The sequence below is a fragment of the Condylura cristata genome, unplaced genomic scaffold, assembly GCF_000260355.1.
Source record: "Condylura cristata isolate star-nosed mole 26May11 unplaced genomic scaffold, ConCri1.0 scaffold00004, whole genome shotgun sequence".
Taxonomy (NCBI): domain Eukaryota; kingdom Metazoa; phylum Chordata; class Mammalia; order Eulipotyphla; family Talpidae; genus Condylura; species Condylura cristata.
This window is the reverse complement of record NW_004567105.1, coordinates 37,869,236-37,894,576: the sequence shown is the minus strand read 5'-3', so window position 1 is coordinate 37,894,576 and position 25,341 is coordinate 37,869,236. Positions and strand designations below refer to the sequence as shown.

At 39.8% G+C, this 25,341-nt stretch overlaps 1 protein-coding gene across 1 annotated transcript in view; it reads left to right on the top strand.

Moving 5' to 3' along the window:
* ARID2 (AT rich interactive domain 2 (ARID, RFX-like)) overlaps positions 1-15,291 on the top strand; it is a 136,841-nt gene extending 121,550 nt beyond the window's left edge. Inside the window, exons 15-19 of the mRNA XM_004675944.2 lie at positions 3,994-4,132; positions 4,224-4,309; positions 5,977-6,100; positions 6,190-6,281; positions 14,953-15,291. Coding sequence (XP_004676001.1) covers positions 3,994-4,132; positions 4,224-4,309; positions 5,977-6,100; positions 6,190-6,281; positions 14,953-15,097 — 586 coding nt within the window. The 3' untranslated portion in view covers positions 15,098-15,291. The remainder of the gene's footprint in view (positions 1-3,993; positions 4,133-4,223; positions 4,310-5,976; positions 6,101-6,189; positions 6,282-14,952) is intronic.
* Positions 15,292-25,341: the final 10,050 nt, after the last annotated feature.

Here is a 25,341-nt window from a genome sequence, read left to right as displayed (position 1 = left end):
ATTATTTTATATTCAAGTGAGATTCTGTGACATGCTAATATTCTTTTGAGGAGAAAGCCCAACCAACAACCTGTTGGATGACTACCCCAATTCGCATCTAGTTGTAAAAGTTTAAAAAAGAAAAATATTAAAAGATATTCACTAGGAAATTAACTTTGTTCCTAGAAACAGGACTGAAAATTGTAAATGCAAGCTGACTAGATTCAAATCAGCACTGGTATTCTTGCCAATTAAATATATCTACTGAAATCCACTGCTGAGGGGAGCTGTGGGTGAAACAAGAGAGGTCTGCTGTGCCACATGGGTCAGCTCCCTGGGGAGTGGGGTGGGGTCAAACTGGAGGTAGCTTGATAATGCTGATACTTTAACCCCTGCACTGCCTGGAAGGCCGGGAAATTAATATCACTGCTGCTACAGGAATGAGCTCTCAATTTCCTTTCAACAGTGAAACCAGATTCAAAGTCATAAGTAGCAGCACTGAACAAATTTTTTTACTTTCCATAAAACTGAAGAATTTTATGTAATTCTTAGCATAAATGTATAAAACATAGCATAAATGTACCATTTTGGCATTTATAGCTCTACTTGGGGGCACTGAGTCCAACACCACCCTTCTCCAGAACTTTGTTTCCTCAGACTGAAACTACATCCATCAAACAGTCATTTCCCATTTCTTCTTCTCAAGCAGGCCTTGGCAACCTCCATTTTATCCCCAGACTACTTTTTGATTCAGCTTCTATTTCACTTATAAAAAGAGAAGGCCTATAAAAAGGACTGCTACCATATATGCAGGCCTTCTCACACAGAAACAACTAAATTTATTCTGGGCTCTCCCTGGTGGCACAATGGGTTAAAATGTAGCACTAGGAAGCTACCACAGACACTGTAGCATGAGTTCCATTTCAGCCAGGGAGCTGACCCACATGGCACAGGAGACCTTTCCTGATCTGCCTACTGCTCCCCTCAGCAGTGGATTTTCAGTTAATCTGCCTGTTCTGCCCCCCACTCTGTCTCTGGTGAATCTTCTCACCCACTCTGCACCTCTGGCCTGTACCCCAGTTTTTGTGTGCAAACTTTAAACAAAAAAAAAAACCCAAATCTTTAAAAAAAAGAAACAACTAAGCTTATTCTAAGAAAGGTAAGAGAAAATGGATAGAAAGGTGACAGAGACACAAACTGGGTGAAGGTTTTTATACTGGGTATCCTGTATATATGCCTCAGTGGTCATGCTGTGGATATGCTTGATTCTTTGGCACCAAAAAAAAAAAAAAAAATGGATGTCTTTAGCCACTCCATGCTGCCTATTTATGCATACAGACCTGGAGTACAGGCCAGGGGTGCAGTGGCAATGAGAGGATTCGCCAGCAGGACAGGCAAATTGACAAAGTGTACACTGCTGGGGGGAGCAGCGTGGGAGACAGGAGAGATCTGCTGGGCCATGTGGGTTACCTCCCTGGCCAGGTATCTAACTTGTGCTGAAGTGGCTGCTGATTGCTTCCTGGTGCTGCACCTTAACTCCTGCACCACCAGGGAGAGCCCAGCCTTGTTTTTAAAACAAAGGGAACAGTCCTTATAGCCACAGACATTTGTTTTGAGTTGAACCTTTTAAATATAGAGAATTATTAAAGTATATGTAATATATTAATATTTATATATAATATATATAGTTTGCAGACTTTTAAAAGATTTATTTACTTATGCAGACTTTTAAATGAAAGTATGCTTTATTTACTTCATTTTAAGTATTTATAATGCCTGAGAAATTGTTTTATGGTCAGAGATAGTATTGTATTAATCATACTATAAATTATACCAATAAAGTAATAGTTGTTGGCTTGATTTTCATTCAGACATCCAGTGCTTTAACTTTAAGAGACTTCTTAGGGTAACTGGAATCAGGAAAATTGCACCTCTACTCTGATGTGAATAATTTGTTGAATTCAACTAAATAGCTTTTCATTAGAGGTAAAAGAAAGGTCCAATAGGGATTTAAGTGAAAGGACAGAAATTAATCCTAAACTATAACTGCAGTAATTAATGAACGTGGGACTAACCATTACAAATTATATTGATAATGTGTAAATGATGAGGAAAAAAAGGTCAATTAAATTTTGTATGACGTTGGCAGATAGTATAAGTCTACTTCCTATCTTTTGAGAAAGTCAAACAATCAAAGATAAAGTGCTTTTGTTGCTTTCATTTGGAGTTACACATAAGTATACAAAGATTGGTGTGCTGGAGGGATAATTTGTGAAGGAACACAGTAGAATCTTGTATGTCAGTAAGGAGTGGGCCCTGGAAATAGTGGCAACACTAATATTTATAACTACATGTGGTGGTCTCTCCTGATGGCCTAGGGGGTTAAGTCTCAGCGCTGTCACTGCTATAGTCTTAGTTGATCCCTGGCCAGGGAGGCGATCCACAGAGGGTGCAGCAGACCTCTCCTATCTCGCCCACTGCTCCCCTCAACAGTGGATTTCGGTCGTTCTGCTTGTTCTGCTCCCCATTCTGTCTCTAGTGAATCCTCTTACCCCACACCTTTGGCCAGCACCTCAGTTCTTATATGCATGAATAAATAAAAATAAAATCTTTAAAAGCTCAACCTTTAAACTATTTCCTGGGGAAATAGTTTAATTTGAAATATCATGTGTGTGTGTGCGCGCGCACATATATATATTAATAAATAAATATTAATAAATACATATACATATATATTAATAAATATATACATATATATTAATAAATATATATCGCACAACAAAAATTGTTTCCAATAAACACGTTTATTTGCCATGCATAAAAAATCAAATGATGCTGGGCTCACCCTGGTGGCACAGTGGGTTAAAGTACCACATTATGAAGCACTCCAAAGCCACTGCAGCACTGGTTCGATCCCCGCCAGGAAGCTGACCCACATGGCGTGGCAGACCTCTCCTGACCCGCCTGCTGCTCCCCTCAGCAGTGTACTTCTTCAGTCTGCCTGTTCTGCTCCCTACTCTGTCTCTGTCTCTGGTGAATCCTTTCACCCACCGCACCTCTGGCCTGTACCCCAGTTCTGTAAGCATAAATAAAGAAATCTTTTAAAAAATTTAAATGTTAAGAGAGCTTTACTGTGTATTCTGCAAATACTGGAATCACTAGTTAATGTGTTCTGGAATTACTAGTTAATGTGTTGCTGTCTGGATTCTAGTATTCTCCTCATTGCCATGTATTCTAAGTTAATAAGGGAAAGGATTGTCTTAGTTTCTTCAGGTTTGCATCTCCCACCATTTGGCCACTCAAGATGTTTGTGTTGGCCCTCCCTGGTGGCGCAGCGGGTTAAAGCACAGCATTAAGAAGTTAAAGCCACTTCCGCATGAGTTCGATTCCCGCCTGCCCCGGAGGTGACCACATGGCGAGGCAGACCTCTCCTGATCCACCCGCTGCTCCCCTCAGCAGTGTACTTCATCCATCTGCCTGTTCTGCTCCCCGCTCTGTCTCTGGTGAATCCTCTCACCCACCACATCTCTGGCCTGTACCCAGTTCTGTATGAATAAATAAATAAATCTTTAAAAAAAAAAAAAAAAAGATGTTTGTGTTAAGCCCAGGTGGGTGGGTGGGATGTGGTTGGAGAAATGAGAGATGTGGCTGGTGGCTGCTTCAATATTGATGGACACACAAAAATGTGATTTCAGCTAAAAGTCAAGACATAACAAAATATTTTATTGTGTTTTAAAGATTTAATTTCAAGAAATTCTGAGCCAACCCTTATTGAAGGGAAGGAGTAGAAAATGAACCATTAAATTAAAAAATGTTACTAAATGGTCAAGCAACTGGTTGACTTGACTTAGATGTAATCAGAAATTTTCGAAATTGTTTCAAAATGTTCTTTGAAGTGAGCTTGAGGTTTGCTTTCACTACTTTGCTTAATATTTCTGTGTATTATTCTAGAGACTGGAAAACAAGGTTCTATTTTGAAGAATATATCAGAAAATTTATTTTTATTTTTCGTAGATGGTTTCAGACGCCATCACAGGTTTTCTACCACGCAGCAACTGAACACGGAGGAAAGGATGTCTACCCCGGGCAGTGTCTCTGGGAAGGCTGTGAGCCTTTTCAGCGACAGAGGTTTTCCTTCATTACCCATTTACAGGTACACTTTCTTCCTGCTGCTTGGTCAGTGATGCCTCTGGCTGCATCAAAGATGTTGATGCTTATACGACTATTTCCTCTTTCTCCAAAAGGATAAACACTGTTCAAAGGATGCCCTGCTTGCAGGATTGAAACAAGATGAACCGGGACAAGCAGGAAGTCAAAAATCTTCTACCAAGTAAGGAGCATGTCTTTTGTATATACAGGGACAGAAAAGGGTAAAGCACCGTAGTGATGAGAGGCACTCAGCATGCTGGAACGCGAGGGCTGTCATCCAGCACTCGCCTGCCACGTTGCAAGCGCCAGTTCTTGGCGCTTAGATTGCTGGTGTCACTCTCAGATTGGCCAGACTACAGAGTCTGAAGTCACCTTGTGACTCTGACATTTGGATTCTACTCTGTAGATAAAGTCGTAAGTGATCATGACAGATGAGATATGAGAAATACATTGCAAACTGGAAACATGGTTGTTAGTCCTTTGCGAGAATAATTAAACATGTATTGATAACTTCAGAGAGCTGTCTTTTTCACTACTACAGGGAAGGACTAGGTGGCATGTGAGATTCCTGTAGGAGACTATATATGTAACCTGTACTTTGTGGTTATTGATTTACCTGCTATTTTATGAATAATACTTATAATTCATGTTGTCAAGTTTTGAGTTGATTATAGATTTTGTGACTCTCAGAATGTGAAAATATGTTGTTGACATTTATTGAGAAATTGTATATTGGGCATTGCATCAAACATAGAGAAGTCTAAGAACAAAGTATAGTCTATCACTTCACAGGCTGCAATTCCAGAAGGAGAGCCCAAGTGTGGAGACACGGGAGATGCTTATATGCTTGACTCATTCATTACTATTTTGTAGGCATCTGCTGTGTGCAAGGCACTAACTTAGATGTTGACCAAGATACATTTTGCCATTCTTAAGTGTCTGGAGATCCAGTGAGAGGCATAAATAATTTTACTATACAATGTAGTAAGTAAAATATTTACAATTTACAGATTGCCATTAGCATTATTTTACTCAATGTGCAGAGTTAGTTAACTTACTAGAAAAGTGCCAGGAATCTACAGGTGTGAAACTCAAGCAGAGGGGAAGAAATATTAAAAGACAGGCAACTATTCACAGTGTCAGAACTAGACAAGGCTTTCACAAATTCAGGGAAATGAGCTCCCCACTGTTGCCTCACCAAAATACAACAGATGTGTACAGTTTTTAGCATGGAAGTCTAGACTAATTTGAATATCATTTTATATCATTTTATAACCTCTGCTGTGCTTCTAATTCTGTAACTTTCATAAGGAACTGTACTGAAAAGATTGAAATTATTAAGGATGAAAAATAAGATTATGTAATAAGGTAATAGCTTGAAATGTAGTGTTTAGCAGCTTCTGGTGATTCTTAGATTATATTAGTATATAGATAATGTACCAATACATTATCATAATAATATTTTACTCTTAAGCAGTATGTAATTAGTAATAACCTGCAAGTTAAATTGTTAACAGTTTTCCTCCTTGTTAACTTGTTCGTATCACAATCAAAGATGTGAACATCATGACTATGGCACTGAGTTGCATTTGTTTTGACATATGTATTTGCAGTGACCCTAAAAGAGAGACAATACTGGACCATCTGGAATTGATAGATTAGAAAGTAGATTTACAATCTCACTTTAATACTAAAAATCCCTTTGCCTACAAAGACAAGAGGAGTGGACAGTAATGCTAATACGTGGCAACACTGTTCATCCTGGATCTCGAGGGCCAGCCATTGGTGCTCACCACTGGTGTGTCTCAGCATCGGGGCTAACCATCTTTTTCTCTCTGAACAATTTAGGCAGCCAGTTATGGGGGGCACAAGTTCCACTCCTAGAGCACAAAAGGCCATTGTGAATCATCCCAGTGCTGCTCTCATGGCTCTGAGGAGAGGATCCAGAAACCTTGTCTTTCGAGATTTCACAGTAAGCAGACTTAGAAAGTTTTATCTGTAGAAGGTCTGAGTTCGATTTAGATCTTTATTCCTCTTCTCTTCTTTTTTTTTTTTCTTAAGGATGAAAAAGAGGGACCAATAACTAAACACATCCGATTAACAGCTGCCTTAATATTAAAAAATATTGGTAAATATTCAGAATGTGGTCGCAGGTGAGTAATCTTTTTTCCATAACCAAAATGCATATACATCATTTTACATCTAAGTTAGATGATGATATGTCTTTGATGCTCAGTTTTTCTCATAATTTTGTGATTATATCAAAAAAATGCTCATTTCAGGCAATCATACTTTTAAAAAACAATAAAGTAGAAAGAAATTGAAACAAGCAAAAATTGGTATTCTCATATTTTATTAGTTTTATTTCCTTGCTGTCCATATAGTTGAGAGCAAAAAAACAGTTTTGCTAAAATCACTTGCTGATCGTCGAGTGGGTGAAATCAGTCATTTCATTTGTTCATTTGTACCAAATTGCAGTTTAGAACAGAAATCACTTTGATAACAGGATTTTAACAAAATCAGCAAAGTCATCCTAGATATTGCTAAGAGTCACTATAATACCCCAAAATTTACTGTTACTTTCTAATGGACTTAAGCAACAGAAAAGTCAGCATTATTTAGAAATATGGAAACTAGAAATAATAATCCTCGATAGCGCAGGTGTGGAATGTTCTGTGGATGTCTCACAGACCTGTTCCCTGAAGCCTGGAGCTGATTTTCTAGGGTTCCTGCTAAATCTCTCATTGAACACACCTCTGGACTCTTCTCCCACACACTGTTAATTCTGTCTCCTACACAGATCTTGAATCTACCTTGGTTCTTCCCTCACCCATTTCACCTCACTTCAGGTCTTTTAAGGTATTTATTATAGTACCCTCCAACCAGACCTCCCAAACATGTAAACAGGTATAAAATTTCAAAAGAAAAAGGAATGAAATTGACTGTATCAAATTTTAAATTGTAAGTGCAAGATGCATAAAGCTTAAAAGTCAAGGTAGAAGTATTTGCAATAGGGATGTTTAATATATCAAGTATTCTTACAAATGATAGGAAAAACTCATGATTTAGCACATGTGTTCCTGTGTTCTTCCCTTCCCTGCAGGGTTTTTTTCATTCTTTCTACATCATGTGTGTCGTATTAAGCATTTAACCTTACTTTTTTCAGTTTTATATATAAGGTTTGTTTCTTCTACCAAGCTCTATGCAGTGCCACCTACCACAGTGCCTAGTAGGGTACAGGCAGTCTCCTTCTTACTCGCCCTTTAGGGTTATTGTTTGCTTTCCAGACATCTTTGCTCACTTGCCCTGACCTAGCGTACAGTAGGTACCCCCTGCACCCCACACATTGTGTTTCGCTGCCTCAGATAGTGAAATCTAGGAAGCAGGAATTGAACACTCTCATTTTTAAATCAATCCTCTGTGCCTCAGATAGTGTTGAGAATATAATACTGATTCAATAAGGATTCGGTTGCTAGAAGAAAAGAAGCCTCACAGGAGCCCTCACAAGTTCATTTACTCCCAGATTGCTGATCTGGAGTTTTGTCCAGACCATTGGAATTCTAAAAGAAATTTTATAATTTCTTAGAACTTTTTCCTTAGTTGCAAGCTGCACATTCTTAGGCTTAGAGCAAAGCTACTTTGGCTAGGTCTTATATAATTATTGACTTACAGGTTTTTGTTTTGTTGTTGATTTTGTCAAAAGCTTCTGAAAGTCTTCCTGACATCTATAGTTACTAAGATCTTAGAAAAATATCAAAAAAGAAAACAGTTCACAGAAGTCTAAGCCCTCCCTCTATTCAAGTCCCCACACAGAACCTTTGTTGAACACCTTCAGTTAAGGGGAGTTTTGCTTGAAGAGGAATACTGACAAAAAGCTTTATAATACCCACATGTGTGAAGAAGACTGTAAGAAATCAGGGAAGTACAAAAGAAAATTTGCTGTTGAAATTTCTCATCTCTGGTGGAAGAAGTTATGGGTTGTGATTTCTTTTTTCAAGATTTGTTTTTACTTATTTATGCATACAAGAACTGGGGTACAGGCCAAAGGTGGCAGTGAGAGGATTCCCCAGAGACAGAGCAGGGAGCAGAACAGGCAGATCCACTGAAATCCACTGCTGAGGGGAGCAGTGGGTGAAACAGGAGAGGTCTGCTGCTCCACATGGGTCAGCTCCCTGCTGGAGATCTACAGCCTCATGCTGTAGAGGCTGGCAACAGTTTGATAGTGCTGAGATTTTAGACTAAAGCTAATTCTGTATGCAATATGAGAATTGTTGAACAATAGAAAGGTGTGTAGGAAAATGCCTTTACACTTACAGTACAGTATGTGGAACACTGAAATGTCAGCATTTTCCTTTTTAGTTTGAAATTCATCTGATTTTTTGAATAATGTAAAATTTTAACTGCAATTGATCTCCATGCTGATTAAACTTGAGCTGAGAGAATTACACTGTTTCTTCTCCTTTTGATGTATATATCTTTTATTAATGTAATACCCAGATCTTATTTAAAAATCAAATGGTACCTTTCTGTACAGTAGTAATGAACAGTATGAAAAGAAATTAAGAATAAGAATTCTCTTTAAATAAATCAGGAGAATAGATAATTAGGATTTCCATTAACCAAGAAGGTCGGACACTGAGAACTACAAAATAGTGCCAACAGAAATTAAAGAAGACATGAGAAACAGCCACTCTGCAGTGGCTGTCAATCTCCTAATTCAAAACTTAACCATGAGTCTACAGTAAGCAAAACATGTGGTATAAAGACAGACTGTGAAACAAAATAGCCCAGGCGTAAGTCCTCACATATATGGCCAAGTGATTTTTAATGAGGGTGCTGATTTACTATTCAGTATGTCAAAGATAAGCTTTTCAACAAAAGCAGTGGGCAAAACTGAAATTGACATGCTCTTTTAAAGAATGAAGTTGTACTCTTATTTAACATGATATTCAAAAATTTACTCAAAACAGATCAACACCTAAAAGCAAAAACTCAAAAGATAAAGTTCTTAAAAGAAAATGTAGGATTGGCCCTCCCTCGTGGCGCAGCAGGTTAAAGCCTCACTGAGAAGCTAAAGCCGCTTCCGCATGAGTTCGATTCCCACCTGCCCCGGAGGTGACCACATGGCGTTGCAGACCTCTCCTGGCCCGCCTGCTGCTCCCCTCAGCAGTGTACTTCGTCGATCTGCCTGTTCTGCTCCCCACTCTGTCTCTGGTGAAGCCTCTCGCCACCCCTGAGCCTCTGGCCTGTACCCCAGTTATGTATGTACAAATAAATCTTAAAAGAAAGAAAAAAAGAAAATGTAGGATAATGCCTTATGATACTGAATTTGGGAATAATTTCTTGAATATGATACCAAGGCAAAAAAGTGAACACTGTGAGCTTCATCAGAATTAGAAGCTAGTGCATCAGAAATGATGAGAAAAGCAAACTGTAGGCTAAAGGAAAACAATCACAAATCCCATATCTCACAAGAGGGTTAATATCCAGAATAGGGGTGTCCCCAAGGCCTAGGGGTTAAGTCTCAACACTATATGGCCTGAGTTCTATCCCAGGCCAGGGAGCTGACCCACATAGCACAGCAGACCTCTCCTGTCTCACCCACTGCTCCCCTCAGCAATGGATTTCAATCAGTCTGCCTATTCTGCCCCCACTCTGTCTCTGGGGAATCCTCTCAGCTCCCACGCCTCTGGCCTGCACCCCAGTTCTTCTACACAAAAAAAATAATTTTAAAAAATATCCAGAATATAGGAAACTCAACAACAAAAACTAATCCAGAAATATTCAAAGGCCTTAAATAGGCATTTCTCCAAATACTAACAAATGGCCAGTCAGCACATAAGATGCTCAGCAGTACTAGTCATGAGGGAAATGCCACTTAAAACAAGCGATGGGCCCTCCCTGGTGGCACAGCAGGTTAAAGCACAGTAATAAGAAGCTAAAGCCACTTCAGCATATGAGTTCCATTCCTGCCCCAGAGGTGACCCACATGGCGCAACAGACCTCTCCTGACATTCCCGCTGCCCCCCTCAGCAGAACAGTCGGCCTGTTCTGCTCCCTACTCTGTCTCTGGTGAACCCTCTCACCACCCTTGCACCTCTGGCCTATACCCCAGTTCTGTATGCAAATAAATAAATCTTTTAAAAGCAATAGTAACACAGTGAGCTCCTGCTTCACACCCATTAGATGACTGCTACTATAAACAAAAACTAAACCCAAACCAAAAAAAAAAGTGCTGCCACGAATGTGGAGGAGTTGGAACTTTCATGCAACACTAAAGGAAATACAAAAAGGTACTGCTTACTGCCAACATGAAAAAAAGGGTGATGGTTCTTCCAAAAATGATTGTAAGATTTAACTTAATATAGAAACTTCGCTTCTGAGTATATACGCAAAATACCTAAAAGCAGTAAGTTGAATACCACTGTTCCGAGCAACATTACTCCCATAGACAGAGTGGAGTACTCTGAGTGCCCAACAAATGAATATTCTGCTCCCCACTCTGTCTGGTGAATCTTCTCACTACTCTACCCCCGCACCTCTGGCCTGTACCCCAGTTCTTGTATACTGTATAAATAAATCTTTTTTTTAAAAAATCAGTCTTCTTAAAGGCTATATGAATGCTCAGACCCAGCTGTTGAATCTTATTAAAGTTTCCTTGCTTCCTTGGAAACTACCCTCTGCAGTCTAGACAGCTTCCTTCCCAGGCCTGGTCTCAGCTAGTCTCAGCAACTTCTTCCATGTTGAATACTTTTCTTGAATCTCACCTATTTACTTTAGTTGACTTATTTTCCCATCATGCTAATAAAAAAATAATTTTAACACCTTACGTAACTAAAAGTGTCTTTTATCTGCCTTCGCTTGATAGTTTATTTAAATATCTTTATATAGATTCAGCTTTCTAGGTTTTTTATTTGTAAACAATTTATGCTATCAATTTTTAAAGGTTTATTTACGTATACAAGAACTGGGATACAGGTCAGAGGTATGGGGATGAGAGGATTCACCAGAGACAGAGTAGGGAGCAGAACGGGCAGATCTACTGCTGAGGGGGACAGTGGGGAGGCCAGGAAAGGTCTGCCATACCATGTGGGTCAGCTCCTTGGCTAGGGATTGAACTCCTGCTGCAGTGGCTGTGGATAGCTTAATAGTGCTGTATTTTAAGCCTTGGGCCACCAGGGAGGGGGACTGCCAACAATTTTTTTTGTTTTCTTACATTATTTGATTTTTCCACTTAGGTGTAATCTCCGTAAATCTCCCACCACAGCACCTGTGGCCCACCACCACAGTCCCTTTTTCTCTTGCCTATTTTGACCCCTTTCTCTTTTCCTCCCCTGCTGGATGCCTCAGCTTACAAGTTTTGCCTTTATCTTGATCCTTTGTTTGATTTCCCTGTATTCCTTCTCCTGTAAGTGAGACCATCTTTTTTCTTTTGACATACTTCACAGGGCATAACCCCTTCTAGTTCCATGCATGTTGCTGCAAATGGCTTGCGTTTATCTTTTTGACTGCTGAGTAGTATTCCGTTGTGTGTATGGATCATATCTTCTTAATCCAGTTACCCCTTTTTGGGCATTTAGGCATTTAGGTGGTCACCATATCTTAGCTTATTGTAAATAATACTGTGACAAACACGGGTACAGGTTTCCTTTTGGATTGACATTCTAAATTTTGAAACAACATTCTCCTTTAAAAATCTGAGAGCACTGTTCCGTGTCCTATAGGCAGTTTCGTTGTTGGAAAGTACTTCAATCCTCTGGTCCCCAGTCTTCCTAATGTGACTTACTTTCCCCCTCTCAAGGTTCTTAGGTTCTTAAATTTTATTTCCTGATACTCTGAAGCTCATTCTGATAGGCTTTGGCATGCAACTTTGTTGTCGTCCTCGAAGTAGGCATTGCATTTTACTGGACCCCTTCAGTCAAAAAATCCAAGTCCCTCAATGGTGGGAATGTGTCCCAAGTGCTTCCTAATTCCTTCCTCCCCTGGTCCCTCTCCCATTTCTTACCCGAATAAGAAGTTCTAATTCTGACTCTAGTGCAAGTAAGAGCACTGAGAGGTGCTCTTACAGTTTTTGGATGCAAGGCCCTGATTGGGGCAATTCTCGGATATTATTAGCTCTTTTTGTCTATTTGACATAGTTTCTAAAGAGTTGATTTTTTTTTTTAAGATTTATTTATGTGTATAAGAATCAGGGTACAGGCTAAGAGGTATGGGGATGAGAGGATTCACCCAAGACAGAGTGAGGAGCAGAATAAGCAGACTGACTGAAATATACTGCTGAAGGGAGCCATGGGTGGGTCAGGAGAGGTCTGCTGAGCCATGCTGGTCGACTCCCTGACCAAGGAAGGAACTCACACTGCTGTGGCTGCGGAGGACTCCACAGTACTGCCTTCTAACTCCTTGCACCACCAGGGATAGCCCCTAGAAAGTTGACTTTATTGTAAAATCTGTTGAATTTTTACTTCTTGAAGAGCCCTTTTTTTTTTTAATATTTATTTATTTATGCATACAGAACCAGGGTACAGGCCAGAGGTGCAGGGACGGTGAGAGGCTTCACCAGAGACAGAGTGGGGAGCAGAACAGGCAGGTCGACGAAGTACACTGCTGAGGGGAACAGCGGGCGGGTCAGGAGAGGTCTGCCGCGCCATGTGGTCACCTCCGGGACAGGCGGGGATCAAACTCATGCGGAAGCGGCTTTAGATTCTCAGTGCTGTGCTTTAACCCCCTGCACCACCAGGGAGGGCCGAAGAACCCTTTTTTAAAAAGGTTTTTTTTTGTGTTTTTTTAAGTTTTCTATTTGAAGAATAAAGTACCACCAAGCTCTTCAGAAGTCCTGGGTGTGTGATCCCCATTTCTCACTGATGATTGTCATGTTAGGGTCACTTAGGATGAGCCAATCTGTTCATTAGAAGCCACTCAAATAGCCATTTCCTCTGTTAATGTTGAAAAAAATAAAATACATTCTGACATGTTTATCAGTTGGAAAATGCTACTATAGTTTCATTTAAATGTTTGAACTGAAAACTTTTTCTGTCAAAATGTGTTTTGATTATAGGGGTGAAAGCATTTGTTTTCACTTTTTTTAAGTTATTTTTAAATCAAATAGGCTTTTTTATGGTTATTTCTTTTCTAGACAAGTAATCATAAAATTGTCACAGTTCATTTAGAATGCTATTAAATAAACTTTTGCAGTAGATCATGCATAGTATAAAAACTAGAAATATAAAAACTCAATGCAGTATCTTTCACACAGTGAACCTCCCACAGAACCAGTCTCCCCAGAAAAATAGTGCGGCCTCAGAACCAGAGACCTGCTGAGCATATCCTCACCTGGTTTCCTTTGTGAAGCCTCTACAAAACTACAGATGAGCCTGATCTGGAATTTTATGTTGGGGAATCAACTCAGATTCTATGCTGGCATCTTCGGCATTGTTTATAAGATTCATTCATGACATTGCATGTAGGATTACTGTGTTATTTCAGTATATTCACGTTTATCTTTGTTGTTCCACTTTCAGTTGGATTTTTTTTTTCTTTTTGAAACTGCATAAATGAGGGGCCCTCCCTGGTGGCACAGCGCATTAAAGCACTACACTAAGAAGGTTAAGCCACTTCCACATGAGTCCGATCCCCGCCTGCCGGGGAGGAGATCCACATGGTGTGGCAGACCTCTCCTGGCCCGCCTGCTGCTCCTCTCAGCAGTGTACTTCATCGATCTGCCTGTTCTGCTCCCCACTCTGTCCTTGGTGAATCCTCTCACCCTCCGCATCTCTGGCCTGTACCCCAGTTCAGTATGAATAAATAAATAAATCTTTAAAAAAAAAAACTGCATAAATGAAAGTATCCAAATTATCCCAAAATAAGGGGAGAAAAGATGCCCCACTACTTAAAAGCTTCTTTTTTGTTGTTACAAAGAGCAAAACCGCTTATGAAGAACTGTGGCATTCAGGTAATAACTAAGCTAAATGCGACTTAATGAAGAAAAAAATTCAAATCATCCTTTCTCTTAAAAGGTAACTTTTATGTCTCTCCAACTCTTCTGTGGCTGGACCTGAATTTTTTAAATTTTATTTTGTTAACACATGAGAGGAGGTGTACCCACTTAGCATACTTTGACATAGGCACAGTGTTTTAGAATAGACTTCTAAAGCTTCCTTGTCTTGGGTAATTGAAACAACACATAAGACATTAGCCATGCCATGGCCACCACCATTCCATTCATTAATTCTGTATATTTGACTGTTCTAGAGACCCAATCTGAATTTACAAGTATACTGAACTCCCTCATTGAGAACAGTATCTTATCAGATGTTTAATTCTGCCACTATGTAAAATAACTAGCTACTATTTACCTAAAAAGTGAGTTAAGGGGCCCCCCTTGGTAGTATATCAGGTTAAAGCGCAGCACTATGAAGCGATCCAAAGCCACTGCAGCACAAGTTCAACCCCTGGCCAGCCGCTGCTCCCCTCAGCAAGGTATTTCAGTACATCTGCCAGTTCTGCTCCCCACTCTGTCTCTGGTGAATTCTTTCACACCCCCACACCCCGCACCTCAGGCCTGTAATCAAATTCTGATGCATAAATAAATCTTTTTTTTTTTTTTTTAAAGCCAGTTGAGTTAGTGACACTTCCAGTTGACCTTAGTTTATCGGTAGATTGAACAGATTAATTTGTTTGGTTCCCAGGGCTGCCTTCTTCCTGCATTGTGGAACTTTGAACAGAAACAGTACAAAACTTTAGTTTTTAAACTGAGAAAACCCAGAAGGAGACATCACATCTAAGGTAACCTTGGAGACTGACAAACTTCTGTATGTTTTTTTCCAGATTGCTAAAGAGACATGAAAACAACTTGTCAGTGCTAGCCATTAGTAACATGGAAGCTTCCTCCACCCTTGCCAAATGCCTTTATGAACTTAACTTTACAGTGCAGAGTAAAGAACAAGAAAAAGACTCAGAAATGCTGCAGTGAAAAGTAATTCCACTTCTACAGTGGGGACTCAAAGTCAGATACATTTCACATACTGTTACTGAAGAAAGCACCAAGTCTTAAATGGAACAGAGACCATAGAATGAATTTTATCTCCTCCCGTGATGCTGAGAGGAATCTTCGTATTCTGATCTCTGAGCGAATCCCTTTGTTCTCTGTTTTAAAAAATCTAAAAAGAAAAAGGAAAAAAAAAAAAAACTGCTGTGGGATTGTCAACCAGCTCATCTGCAGGATGTCTCTCAGATCTGCTAAGTCCTGATGGAAACTGCTGCGATCAGAATTCAGTACCATCCACATTGGAATATACATGGAATATTGTAAAACCTACATGAGCAGATGAAATAGAAGCATTAAATATTTTTATCTATATCCAAAAAGGAGCACATTTTTATATTTACAAAACCGTTTAAGCTGGTTTGAATAATTAAAAAAGTTTCAGCACACCTGTACCCCCTGATCTCAGAGGGGGCCACCAATATCTAGCTATGGATTGTGTGTTTTGTTTAGAAATCAGTAGCTTGGTTTTCTTACTTGAGCCAATATATTTTCACTTATTTATTATCATAAAAATTTACCAGTCTGAATAGATCCTGTAAATATTTGTGAATAGAACGAACACCTTTCATGCCACTGCAGCCACTGGAAATATATTCTGTGGTGTCCTAGAAGCATTATTGGTAGGTTCTAAAGTTTTCTAGACTCTCCTGTCAATTGTAAGTAATTGTGATATATTCTACGCAGTGGATGAATGTTCTTTAAATTTGTGTAAATACTTCTGCAAAGGTACTGATGCTGTAAAGTCAAAACAGTTTTGTGGAACTGTGATCCCCCCCCCCTATTTTTTTTTTCTTTTCTTTTTTTTTTTGTTTTGTTTTGTTTTGTTTTTGTTTTTGTATTATACACCTTGTAGACTCATTTTGCTGGCTGAAAGAGTATGGAATAATATATCTCATGTCATTTTTGTAGAAGAAAAACTATTTGAAGGTATTTTTTGGTTTTCCCTAACATGTATCCACTGTAAACGTTTGTCATGTGCAAGCTTAGAGCTTGGACAGAATTTTTTGTATTTGTAAATTGGTTTAAATACATGGAATTTTATACAGGTTTTCTCCTGTGTTATATATGCATTATGTGCAGGTATGATATTTTCTTCACTACTTTTTCTATCTTAATATAGTGTGGAATTTTATTGTATTATTCTTCCATTCTTAATACTGTACCACATTCCTGCTCAGAAACTGCTCACTTCCTTAAAATTGTCTTTCCCCCCCAGCGTGAAATGTATCCATTTATAACTGCCTATTGCCTGTTCTATTAGCATCCAAAAATGTGGAAGGCCTCCCAGCCACCATTTCTGCTGTGTCCTTAGGATGTGCAGTAAAAAATATAGACCTAACAGTTTATGTTATAGAATGGCTTTATTTACTTTGGTGACTGTTTATAGTTTTTAAATAAAAGACTGAACATTTTCTTGAGTCCTTCATTTCTGAGTCTGCTTAAGACATTCTTAAAATATAGAGAATCCTAAATTTAGCTGAAGCCAAGGTCCAGTCACCTATCTATTTAATTATATGTTGACTTATAATACATTAAATAGAGAACAGACAAGACGGGTCCTTTACCTACCTGCGGAATTTGCATGAGATAAGCGGAAGAGGAATATTTTTCTTCTGTTTTAATGCAAAAGATTATTGTTCAACATGTTTTTTTTGTTTTGTTTTGTTTATTCAGAATCAGAATGCATCCAAATCTTCCATTTGTATTTGTGGCAGATGCTTAAGAGTGAAAGGACCTAGTTTGGATATAAACAGATTTTTAATATTTTTATTCAGCTAATGTTGAAGGAAAATCTTAATTTCTCCCTGAGGGAGGATCCCTGGCACAGCATCCAGCCTTGTATTAGTGAATGTCTAAGAAGCTTTTTATCCAGTATCAGTCATGACCATCTCCTCAGGTTGTGAGGTTTATTCCTGGCCCACCTCCCCAGAGTGGAGCTGTCCAGCAGACACCCCTGAGGTCACATGGTCACCACTAAAGTGGCCGTCAAATTTCCTGAACGTAAAGACTCCCAATGGTGTCACCAGTTGGAGAATTTTCTGTTTATTGTATTTATCTGAAAATCTCAAAAGTTTTCTAAAATAATTTTGTGTGATGTTTGTTTGAAAGCTACCTGTTTCTTTGCAAAACAAGAAACTGCAATAGTCGTAAATTCGTAGGAAAAAGTAAACTCCAGGTTGAGAAAAATGATTTTCATATGCACCGTTCTTCCACCTCCTTGGAATTGCATGCTGTAGTTCTAGCTTTTGTGCTCTATGTAAATATGTCTATAGTTCCTTCAAGCATTGGTCTCAGCAGAAGATTTTCGAAATGTATTTGAACTAATGAAACCAACGATGGCTTCCCATTTAGGTTTTTCCTCTTATAGCTTTATAGAATTATATAATGAAATAACTTGGACTTGCTGGGTACCGGAACCCAAGAGCTCTCACACGGCTGGTTCCCGTAGCCCTCACTCATGAAAAGGTGCTCCTGTTAGACAGAAACTTGCTGATTTACAGTATTGTTATTTTTGTCTAAAGTTCTGTAAATACATGCTTTAATGTTATCTTTGAGAAATCTATGTAAATAATATAGTCTACAACATAGAGACTGTACAATTCTGTGTTATATATGTGCCTAGTGCTCTGTTGGCACTCAATAAATAAATTTTAAGTAACAAAATTGATAATCATATAGCCAAGGCATATTTTTCTTCCAAGCTCAAGACAGGATGTGACTATATACTAATGAGACTCGGTAACACAAGCCACATGTGAAAACTTGTCTCATTACTTTATAGTCCATGCCGTGTATGTTTTTTTAACCACAAATGACAATAAAAATGATTTTTAAAATGAGAATGTTTTGGATAACTGACTTCTGTCCTGATCTTAATCACTGTGATTCAAGTATTTAACACCAAAGGGAACAGGAAATTCTTTATCATCAAAACAGCAGCTGCTAAGAACATGAACTGGGTTACAGGATTAGCCTCATGGGGGACATTACTCCTGGATTATTTTCCCTAGATAGTGGTACATTAAAAGAGGAAAAAGTGGGCCTCCCTGTTGGCCTATGGGTTGAGTCTCAGCACTACCACCGCTGAAGTCTGAGGTAGATTCCCAGCCAGGGAGCTGAGCCAGATGGCACAGCAGACCTCTCCTGCCATGCCCATTACTCCCCTCAGCAGGGCATTTCTGTAGTTCTGCCTGTTCTGCTCCCCACTCTCTGGTGAATCCTCTCACCCCCCAGCACCTCTGGTCTTCACCCAGTTCTTCAATGCAAAAATTGAAATTTTTAAAAATAATAAAAAGAGGGTCCCCCCCCCGGTTGCACAAAGGGTTAATGTGCAGCACTAGGAAGCCCTTCGCAGCCACTTCAGCATGAGTTTGATCCCCACCCCGGAGGTGATCCATATGGCGCGGCAGACCTCTCCTGACCCACCTGCTGCTCCCCTCAGTAGTGTACTTCATCGATCTGCCTGTTTTGCTTGCTACTCTATCTCTGCTGAATCCTCTCACCCCCTTGCACCACTGGCCTGTACCCCGGTTCTTGTATGTATAAAAAGTAATAAGAATAAAAACAATCCAGCAGTCATCCAAGGGGGATTTTAGCTCATTTCTCATGTTCCTAACTCTACAAAATCCCCTGAAATAATGGGGATTTTATCTTCTGACACACAAAACAAGTGAAGAGAATGGTACCTTTAAGTGATACCACAGCCTCTGTTAAAACACTTCATTGGATATTTGTGAATCTTCAGGCAGTCATTTACTATTGAGGAAGAGGGGTCATTGCTTCTATTTGCAAACACCTAGTCCAGGATCACACTGTGTCACTACAGCAGAGGCACGTGGTCATGTGGCTGGCAGTTCTCTCAGGTGAGACCACACAAACATTAGGAAAGAAATATACCATTTCCTTGCCAAGTCCGTTTCCTCTGAAATACAATCCACATTGGATTCACATGTGGAAATTCAGGGATAGCTAATAAAACCATGCAATTCAAAGATCAAAACATTCTTGGGCCTTGCTGGTGGTCTAGGGGTTAAGCTCAGCCTGAGTTCAATCCCCAGCCAGGGGGCTGACCCACATGGTGCAGCAGAACGCTGTCTCACCCGCTGCTCCTCTCAGCAGTGGATTTCAGTGTCTGCCTGTTCACGTTCCTCACTCTGTCTCTGGGAATCCTCTCAACCCCCACCTCTGGCCTACACCCCAGTTCTACTAAATAAATATTTCTTTATAAAAAAAAATCTGTGGAAGTTCCATTATAATATGCTTCATTTGGGACAGCAAAATAGAAGGTGTTTGCCAAGAAGAAAGGTCTTTTAATGGGTGACTTTAAGGGCTCATAGAAATTTGACAGTAGGACCCTCCTTGGTAGTGCAACAGGTAAGGACATAGCACTGCAAGCTGGCCCCAGACACTTCAGTGTGAGTTCGATCCCCGCCCTGGAGGTGACCCACATGGACAGCAGACCTCTCCTGACTCACCTGCTGTTCCCCTCAGCAGTGTACGTCATCAGTTGACCTGTTCTGCTCCCCACTCTGCCTTTGGTGAATCCTCTCACTGCCCCTGAATCTTATGCCCATTTTTGTATGCATAAATAAAAATCTTTAAAAAAAAGAAATTTGGGGCCCTCCCTGGTGGCACAGCGGGTTAAAGCACAGCACTAAGAAGCTTAAGCCACTTCCACAGGAGTTCGATTCCCGCCTGCCCCGGAGGCGACCACATGGCATGGCAGACCTCTCCTGACCCGCCTGCTGCTCCCCTCAGTAGTGTATTTTATTGATCTGCCTGTTCTGCTCCCCACTCTGTCTCTGGTGAATCCTCTCACCCTCCACATCTCTGGCCTGTACCCCAGTTCTGTATGAATAAATAAATCTTTTAAAAAATTACACATCAGGTGTACATACATATGCTGTAATTACATTATTAATTTTTTATGAGGAAATGAAAATAAGATCATGCAGATGAGTCTACTTTTAGGAATAAATTCCAAGAAAATAGGAAATGGAAATGAAAATAATGTGAATTTACATGAAAGTTTACTTTCATCAGTCCTGCTTCATTCATTCACTTACTTGCTGATAAGCTTATATTAATAAAAAGTTTTAAGTAACGGTACCTCCATGTAAGCAAATACTATATAGCCATTAAAGAAACATGATGTAGGGCCCTCCCTGGTGACACAATGGGTTAGGATGCAGCACTGCAAGCTAGCCACAGCCACTTAAGTGTGAGTTCAATCCCTAGCCCCAGAGGTGACCCACATGGCACAGTAGAGCTCTCCTGTCTCACCCACTGCTCCCCTCATGTTCTGCTCCCAACTCTGTCTCTGGTGAATCCTTGCACTGCCCCTGCATCTCTGGCCTGTACCCCAATCCTGTATGTATAAATAAATCTTTTTTAAAAAAAAAAAAGCATGATGTAGAATTGCTTACTGAAGTGGAATTTCTCAATACATCACTAAGTGAAAAGTAAAGTCACAATGGTAAGGGGATCACTGTTACGGGGGGCCCAATGTGAATTGTGTTGCCTGTCTGTGGGTCCTCACCCATGTACTTAAGATTCAGCTGCACAGCAGACACACAAGGGGGTCAATAATGGATTTATTTACAAAGGGAAAAGAAAATGAACAACCCAGGGAAAAAGAGAGAGAGAGATGCAAGTTAACTAATGCATCCTACCACTTCCACTGACCTGGAACCCCAATAGCTCACTGAAAGCTGATCAAGAGCCAAGCAAACAGCTGCCAGCCATGAGGCCAAGAAAGAGACCCCACAGCCACCCCACAGCCCAACATATCCAGTTTTAATTCCCCCCCCAAAAAACCCTAATAGCTGCTTAACTCTGCCCTCGGGTCCTAGCAGCCCTCCCTTTGGTGTTGCTGGGTTTGTAGTTTCGGTGTCTGGAGTGGGGGTGGAGTCCACAAAACCTGTATCATAGAGTTTGTTCAGGACATTCTTTCCCCTAACAATTCCCCCTTTTTTATTTTATACCACCATATCTATGGTGGCACAGATGGCAAGGTGTGGTCTTAAGAGACAGGATACTTAGGGTTTCCAGTGTATGCAAAAAAAGCAACGATCAGTCACCAGCAGTGTTCATGAATGCTGGCATGACAGTCATTACTGGGAAACAGTCCATCAGCACAAGTGAAAAGAAAAAAACTTCTGGTACATATATATATATATATATAAATTACAGAAACAAGCAAAAATCTTTAAAAACTGGTTTCACTTTTCTAAAAACAAGTTCTCTCAACTTTGATCCCAGCTTTATCCAACAATGCACAAAGTCAAGCTTTTAAACATTTTTTTAAATTTTTGCATGAAATCACAGGGCAGACAGTAATCCCACTCCTAGGTATCTACCCAAAAGACACAAAAACACTGATTGAAAAAGATACCTGCACCCCCATGTTTATTGCTGCTTTATTTACAATTGGAAAGACATGGAAAATGCCCAAAAGTAGATGACTGGATTAAAAAGATGTGGTACATATACACAATGAAATATTACTCAGCAACCAAAAAAAAAAAAAAACATGCCTTTTGCAGCAAAATGGATGGAGCTGGAAAAGATCATGCTTAATGAAATCAGCCAGAAAGAAAAGAAAAATACCAGATAGTTTTGTTAAGGGGAAGGATGTCCTAAAGGAACTCTGCAGAGTCTTATGGACTCCAACCCCTAGCCCAGCTTTCTGGACACTGTCCCCTACTCCAGTGATTGGAAACTACAACTCCCAGCAGTAACCAGGGAGAGAACTGCGAGGACCCAAGGGCGGATCTAGCAGGAATTCTGGGACATTTGGGGATAAAAAGGGGGCGATTGCTTCTTGCGCTCTCTAGCTCAGGAAAGGGCTCTCCGGCCGGACCGCATGACTTTGACCGCAGACAGACAAGCTGGTAAGGTATTCCAGTTACTTTGTATCCCGCTCTCTTTCCCTGGGTTGTTTCCTATTCCTTTCCCCTTTTGTAGATAAACCCGTTATTGACCCTTTTGTGTGTATCTGCAGTATAACTGAATTGTGAGCGCCTGGGTGAGGCCCCACAGACAGGCGGCCCAGGCCACTCTGGGCTACCCTGTAACAGTTTCACTCATAGCAGGAGTATAACGGACCAGGCGAGAAAATAATAATAATGAACCGCTATATACCAGAGACATTTTATGGGGATGAGTGGGGAATGGGATCAAAAACAGCTGGGGAGGGAAATGCAATGGACTATGGTGTTGGCACATGGGCGATTTGGTGAGGGGAAGCCCACGGGGATTAAAACTGAGATGGAAAAATGCACAAAATGATGTAAAAGTAAACTTTTTTTTTTTTTTAAATCACAGGGCAGAATAACCAAACAGCAAATTTTAGTTGGTCTTGTTGGAGTACTCCATATAATATCAGGTGAGCCATTGATGTCCAGTCCACACAGGCTTCAGGAACAACGTCGGTCTCAGAAGACTCATCCTGGGGTTTCTTCTTTTCGAGATTACCGGACCTACTATTTTTCCAAGTTTTCCAAGGCAAGCTTCCTCACCTTCTTTGGAGGTCTCTGGAACCCTACAAACAAAGCAGCAGGTTCTCCTCTTCTTGATTCAGCTCTGTTTGAAGTTCCTGGAGAATACCAAGCAAAGCCACTGAAACACATTTCCAATTTCTTCAGTTTACACAGACAAAATTCTCTGTTGAAGTTATACAAAAACAGAATCGTGAGTCGTAAAAATTACTATTTCAATTTTTATACTGTGTTGGTACTAAGGGAAGAAAAAAATGGAAACACAAATTAGCTCTGCTGGAAAAAAAAAAGGAACATTATTTAGCTCTGCTGAAAAAAAAATGCAACATTCAAGAAAACTTTCTTTGAGTGAAACAAACAAAAATTGCTAGTATTATTTCAAACAAAACTTAGTAAAAATCAGTCTGTTTAGTTCTTGTAGAAAATTTTTTCCACCTTCAAAAGCTCAATCAATTGGAATCATTGAGATCTTTTACTGGAAACAAAACAAAATTTTTTTCTTCAGAAACTGTTTCTGAAAAGTCAGCAGAAGTGTAGGGCAACGGTCAACATTCGCAATTTACATATTTATCAAATACTGAAAGTTTTCTGTGCATGTACACGTTTCAGAAAAACAATGTCAACATTTGTGTTCATGCCAAAGGTTTACCTTTTTCCCAAGTGATGTTTCCTTCCAAGTTGTACTTTAGTAGGTGAAGCAAGTCAGATAAATTAATCTGAATGCCTTTCCCAGAAGAAAAGGAGAGATTTTATGGAGTGTCTCAGGAGCTCTACTGAGGTTCTACACAATTTCCTTCGATGAACCACATGACAAACTATCAAGTTTTACTTGAATTTAATTTTTTTTTGGGGGGGAAGTTTTGTCATATATATGAAAGATACAGCAGCAATGACAATCTCAATTTCTGTGAAAGCTCCACTCCAGCTCCGTTCAGCAGCACAATGTTGACAGTCAAACCATAGACTTTTAGGGGTTTTTCTTTTTTCTTTTTTTTATAAGTAGAGACACTTTTTCCTCAAAAACCTTAATTATTACAAACTTCCATTTGCCTGACATTATCAACCCAAGCAAGAGAAAAATTATACCCAATACAACCTGTTTTAAAATAATACATTAGAGTACAAATTAGTTACCACAAACCAAAAATTATCCCTGATTATGTTTTCAAAACATGTGTACCAATTTACATTACATTTTCATTTGTTTACAATATCTATAGGCACCATCTAAACCAATTTTATAACACCTCGAGGCCAAGACAATTAAACATAAGGAAAAGATATACAGACAGGCAACAATAGATAACAGTTTTCTTAGTTACGCTACGTGGAATCCTATGTAACTGCAGTTTTACTTATATAAGTCAAAATGATTAAAAAAAAAAGTTCAGAACTTCTTGTGTAGTAAAATCAAATTATTTAAATAATACTGCCAGCATAATTGCACGATGTCATTGCTATGTTCTTAAATGTTTTCAAAAGAAAAAGACTGGTTAGAGCCTGTTTGTCATCTCAGGGTTTCTTCAGAATGAGTATTTTGAAGTGCACTGCTTCATAGCTGGAAAAGAAGAAAATTTACTACCATTTAAGTTGTCTTTTTTTAAACAAATATCTCAGTTCTTCAATGGGCTCAAAGACCAGTTGGGTTTCATCTCTGGGTCAGTTATATCTGGGGCTTTCTTAACTCTGGAGTGATGTACCCAGGGTTTTATGTCCACAAGTATCAAAAAAGTATGTGTGATCAGAAAAACATCATGGTGGCCAGACTGTGTCTCTGATAGCTGGCTTTGGGCTTCTCCGCTCTGCCAACTCTTGAGCAAGACCTGACCTCCAGGTGTGAAGGGATGTAATGGTTCATCAGGAGGCACAGAGGTCCTTGAGATTGTGAAGTTATGGATCACTGCCAGAACTCCTGGATGTGTATCACATATCGTGTGACCTACAATCCTGTTCTATTTCTGGAGTGACTTTCAGAACTGGGCCCAGGTCTTCCATAAATGATTTCAAAGGGGCTTAACTGTTGCCCACATCTAGGCACCACTCTTATCTGAGGAAGGGCAAGGGATAATACCTGGTCCTAATGCAGTTTTGTTTCTTGGCAAAATTTTGCCAAGGTTTTCTTTAAGGTATGATTCATTTTTTTCAGTTTGTCCAGAAGATTGTAGTCTCCATGCAGCGTGAAATTTCCAGTTGATCTGTAAGGCATTGCTTCCTGCATGTGTAATGTCAGAGACAAACATGGGCCCGTTGTCACTCTGAATAGAGTCGGGCAATCCAAAGCGAGGGATTATCTCCTTTAGCAGCTATTTTGTGACCTCTGAGGCTTTTTCTGTGTTGGTGGGGAACCCTTCTACCCATCCTGAGAAGGTATCCACAAAAACCAATAGGTATTTGAAATTGCCAGTGGTTCTAGGCATTTGTGTAAAATCCACCTGCCAGTCCTCAAAAGGACATTTGCCCCTATATTGAACCCTAATGGCTTCAGAGTGCGAGTCAGTTTTGGGGTTATTCCTGACACATATTTGACAACCTCAAGCAATCCGTTGTGCTGTTTTTGTTTTGTTTTGTTTTTGTTTTTTTTAAGATTTATTTATTTGTACATACAGAACTGGGGTACAGGCCAGAGGCTCAGGGGCGGTGAGAGGCTTCACCAGAGACAGATTGGGGAGC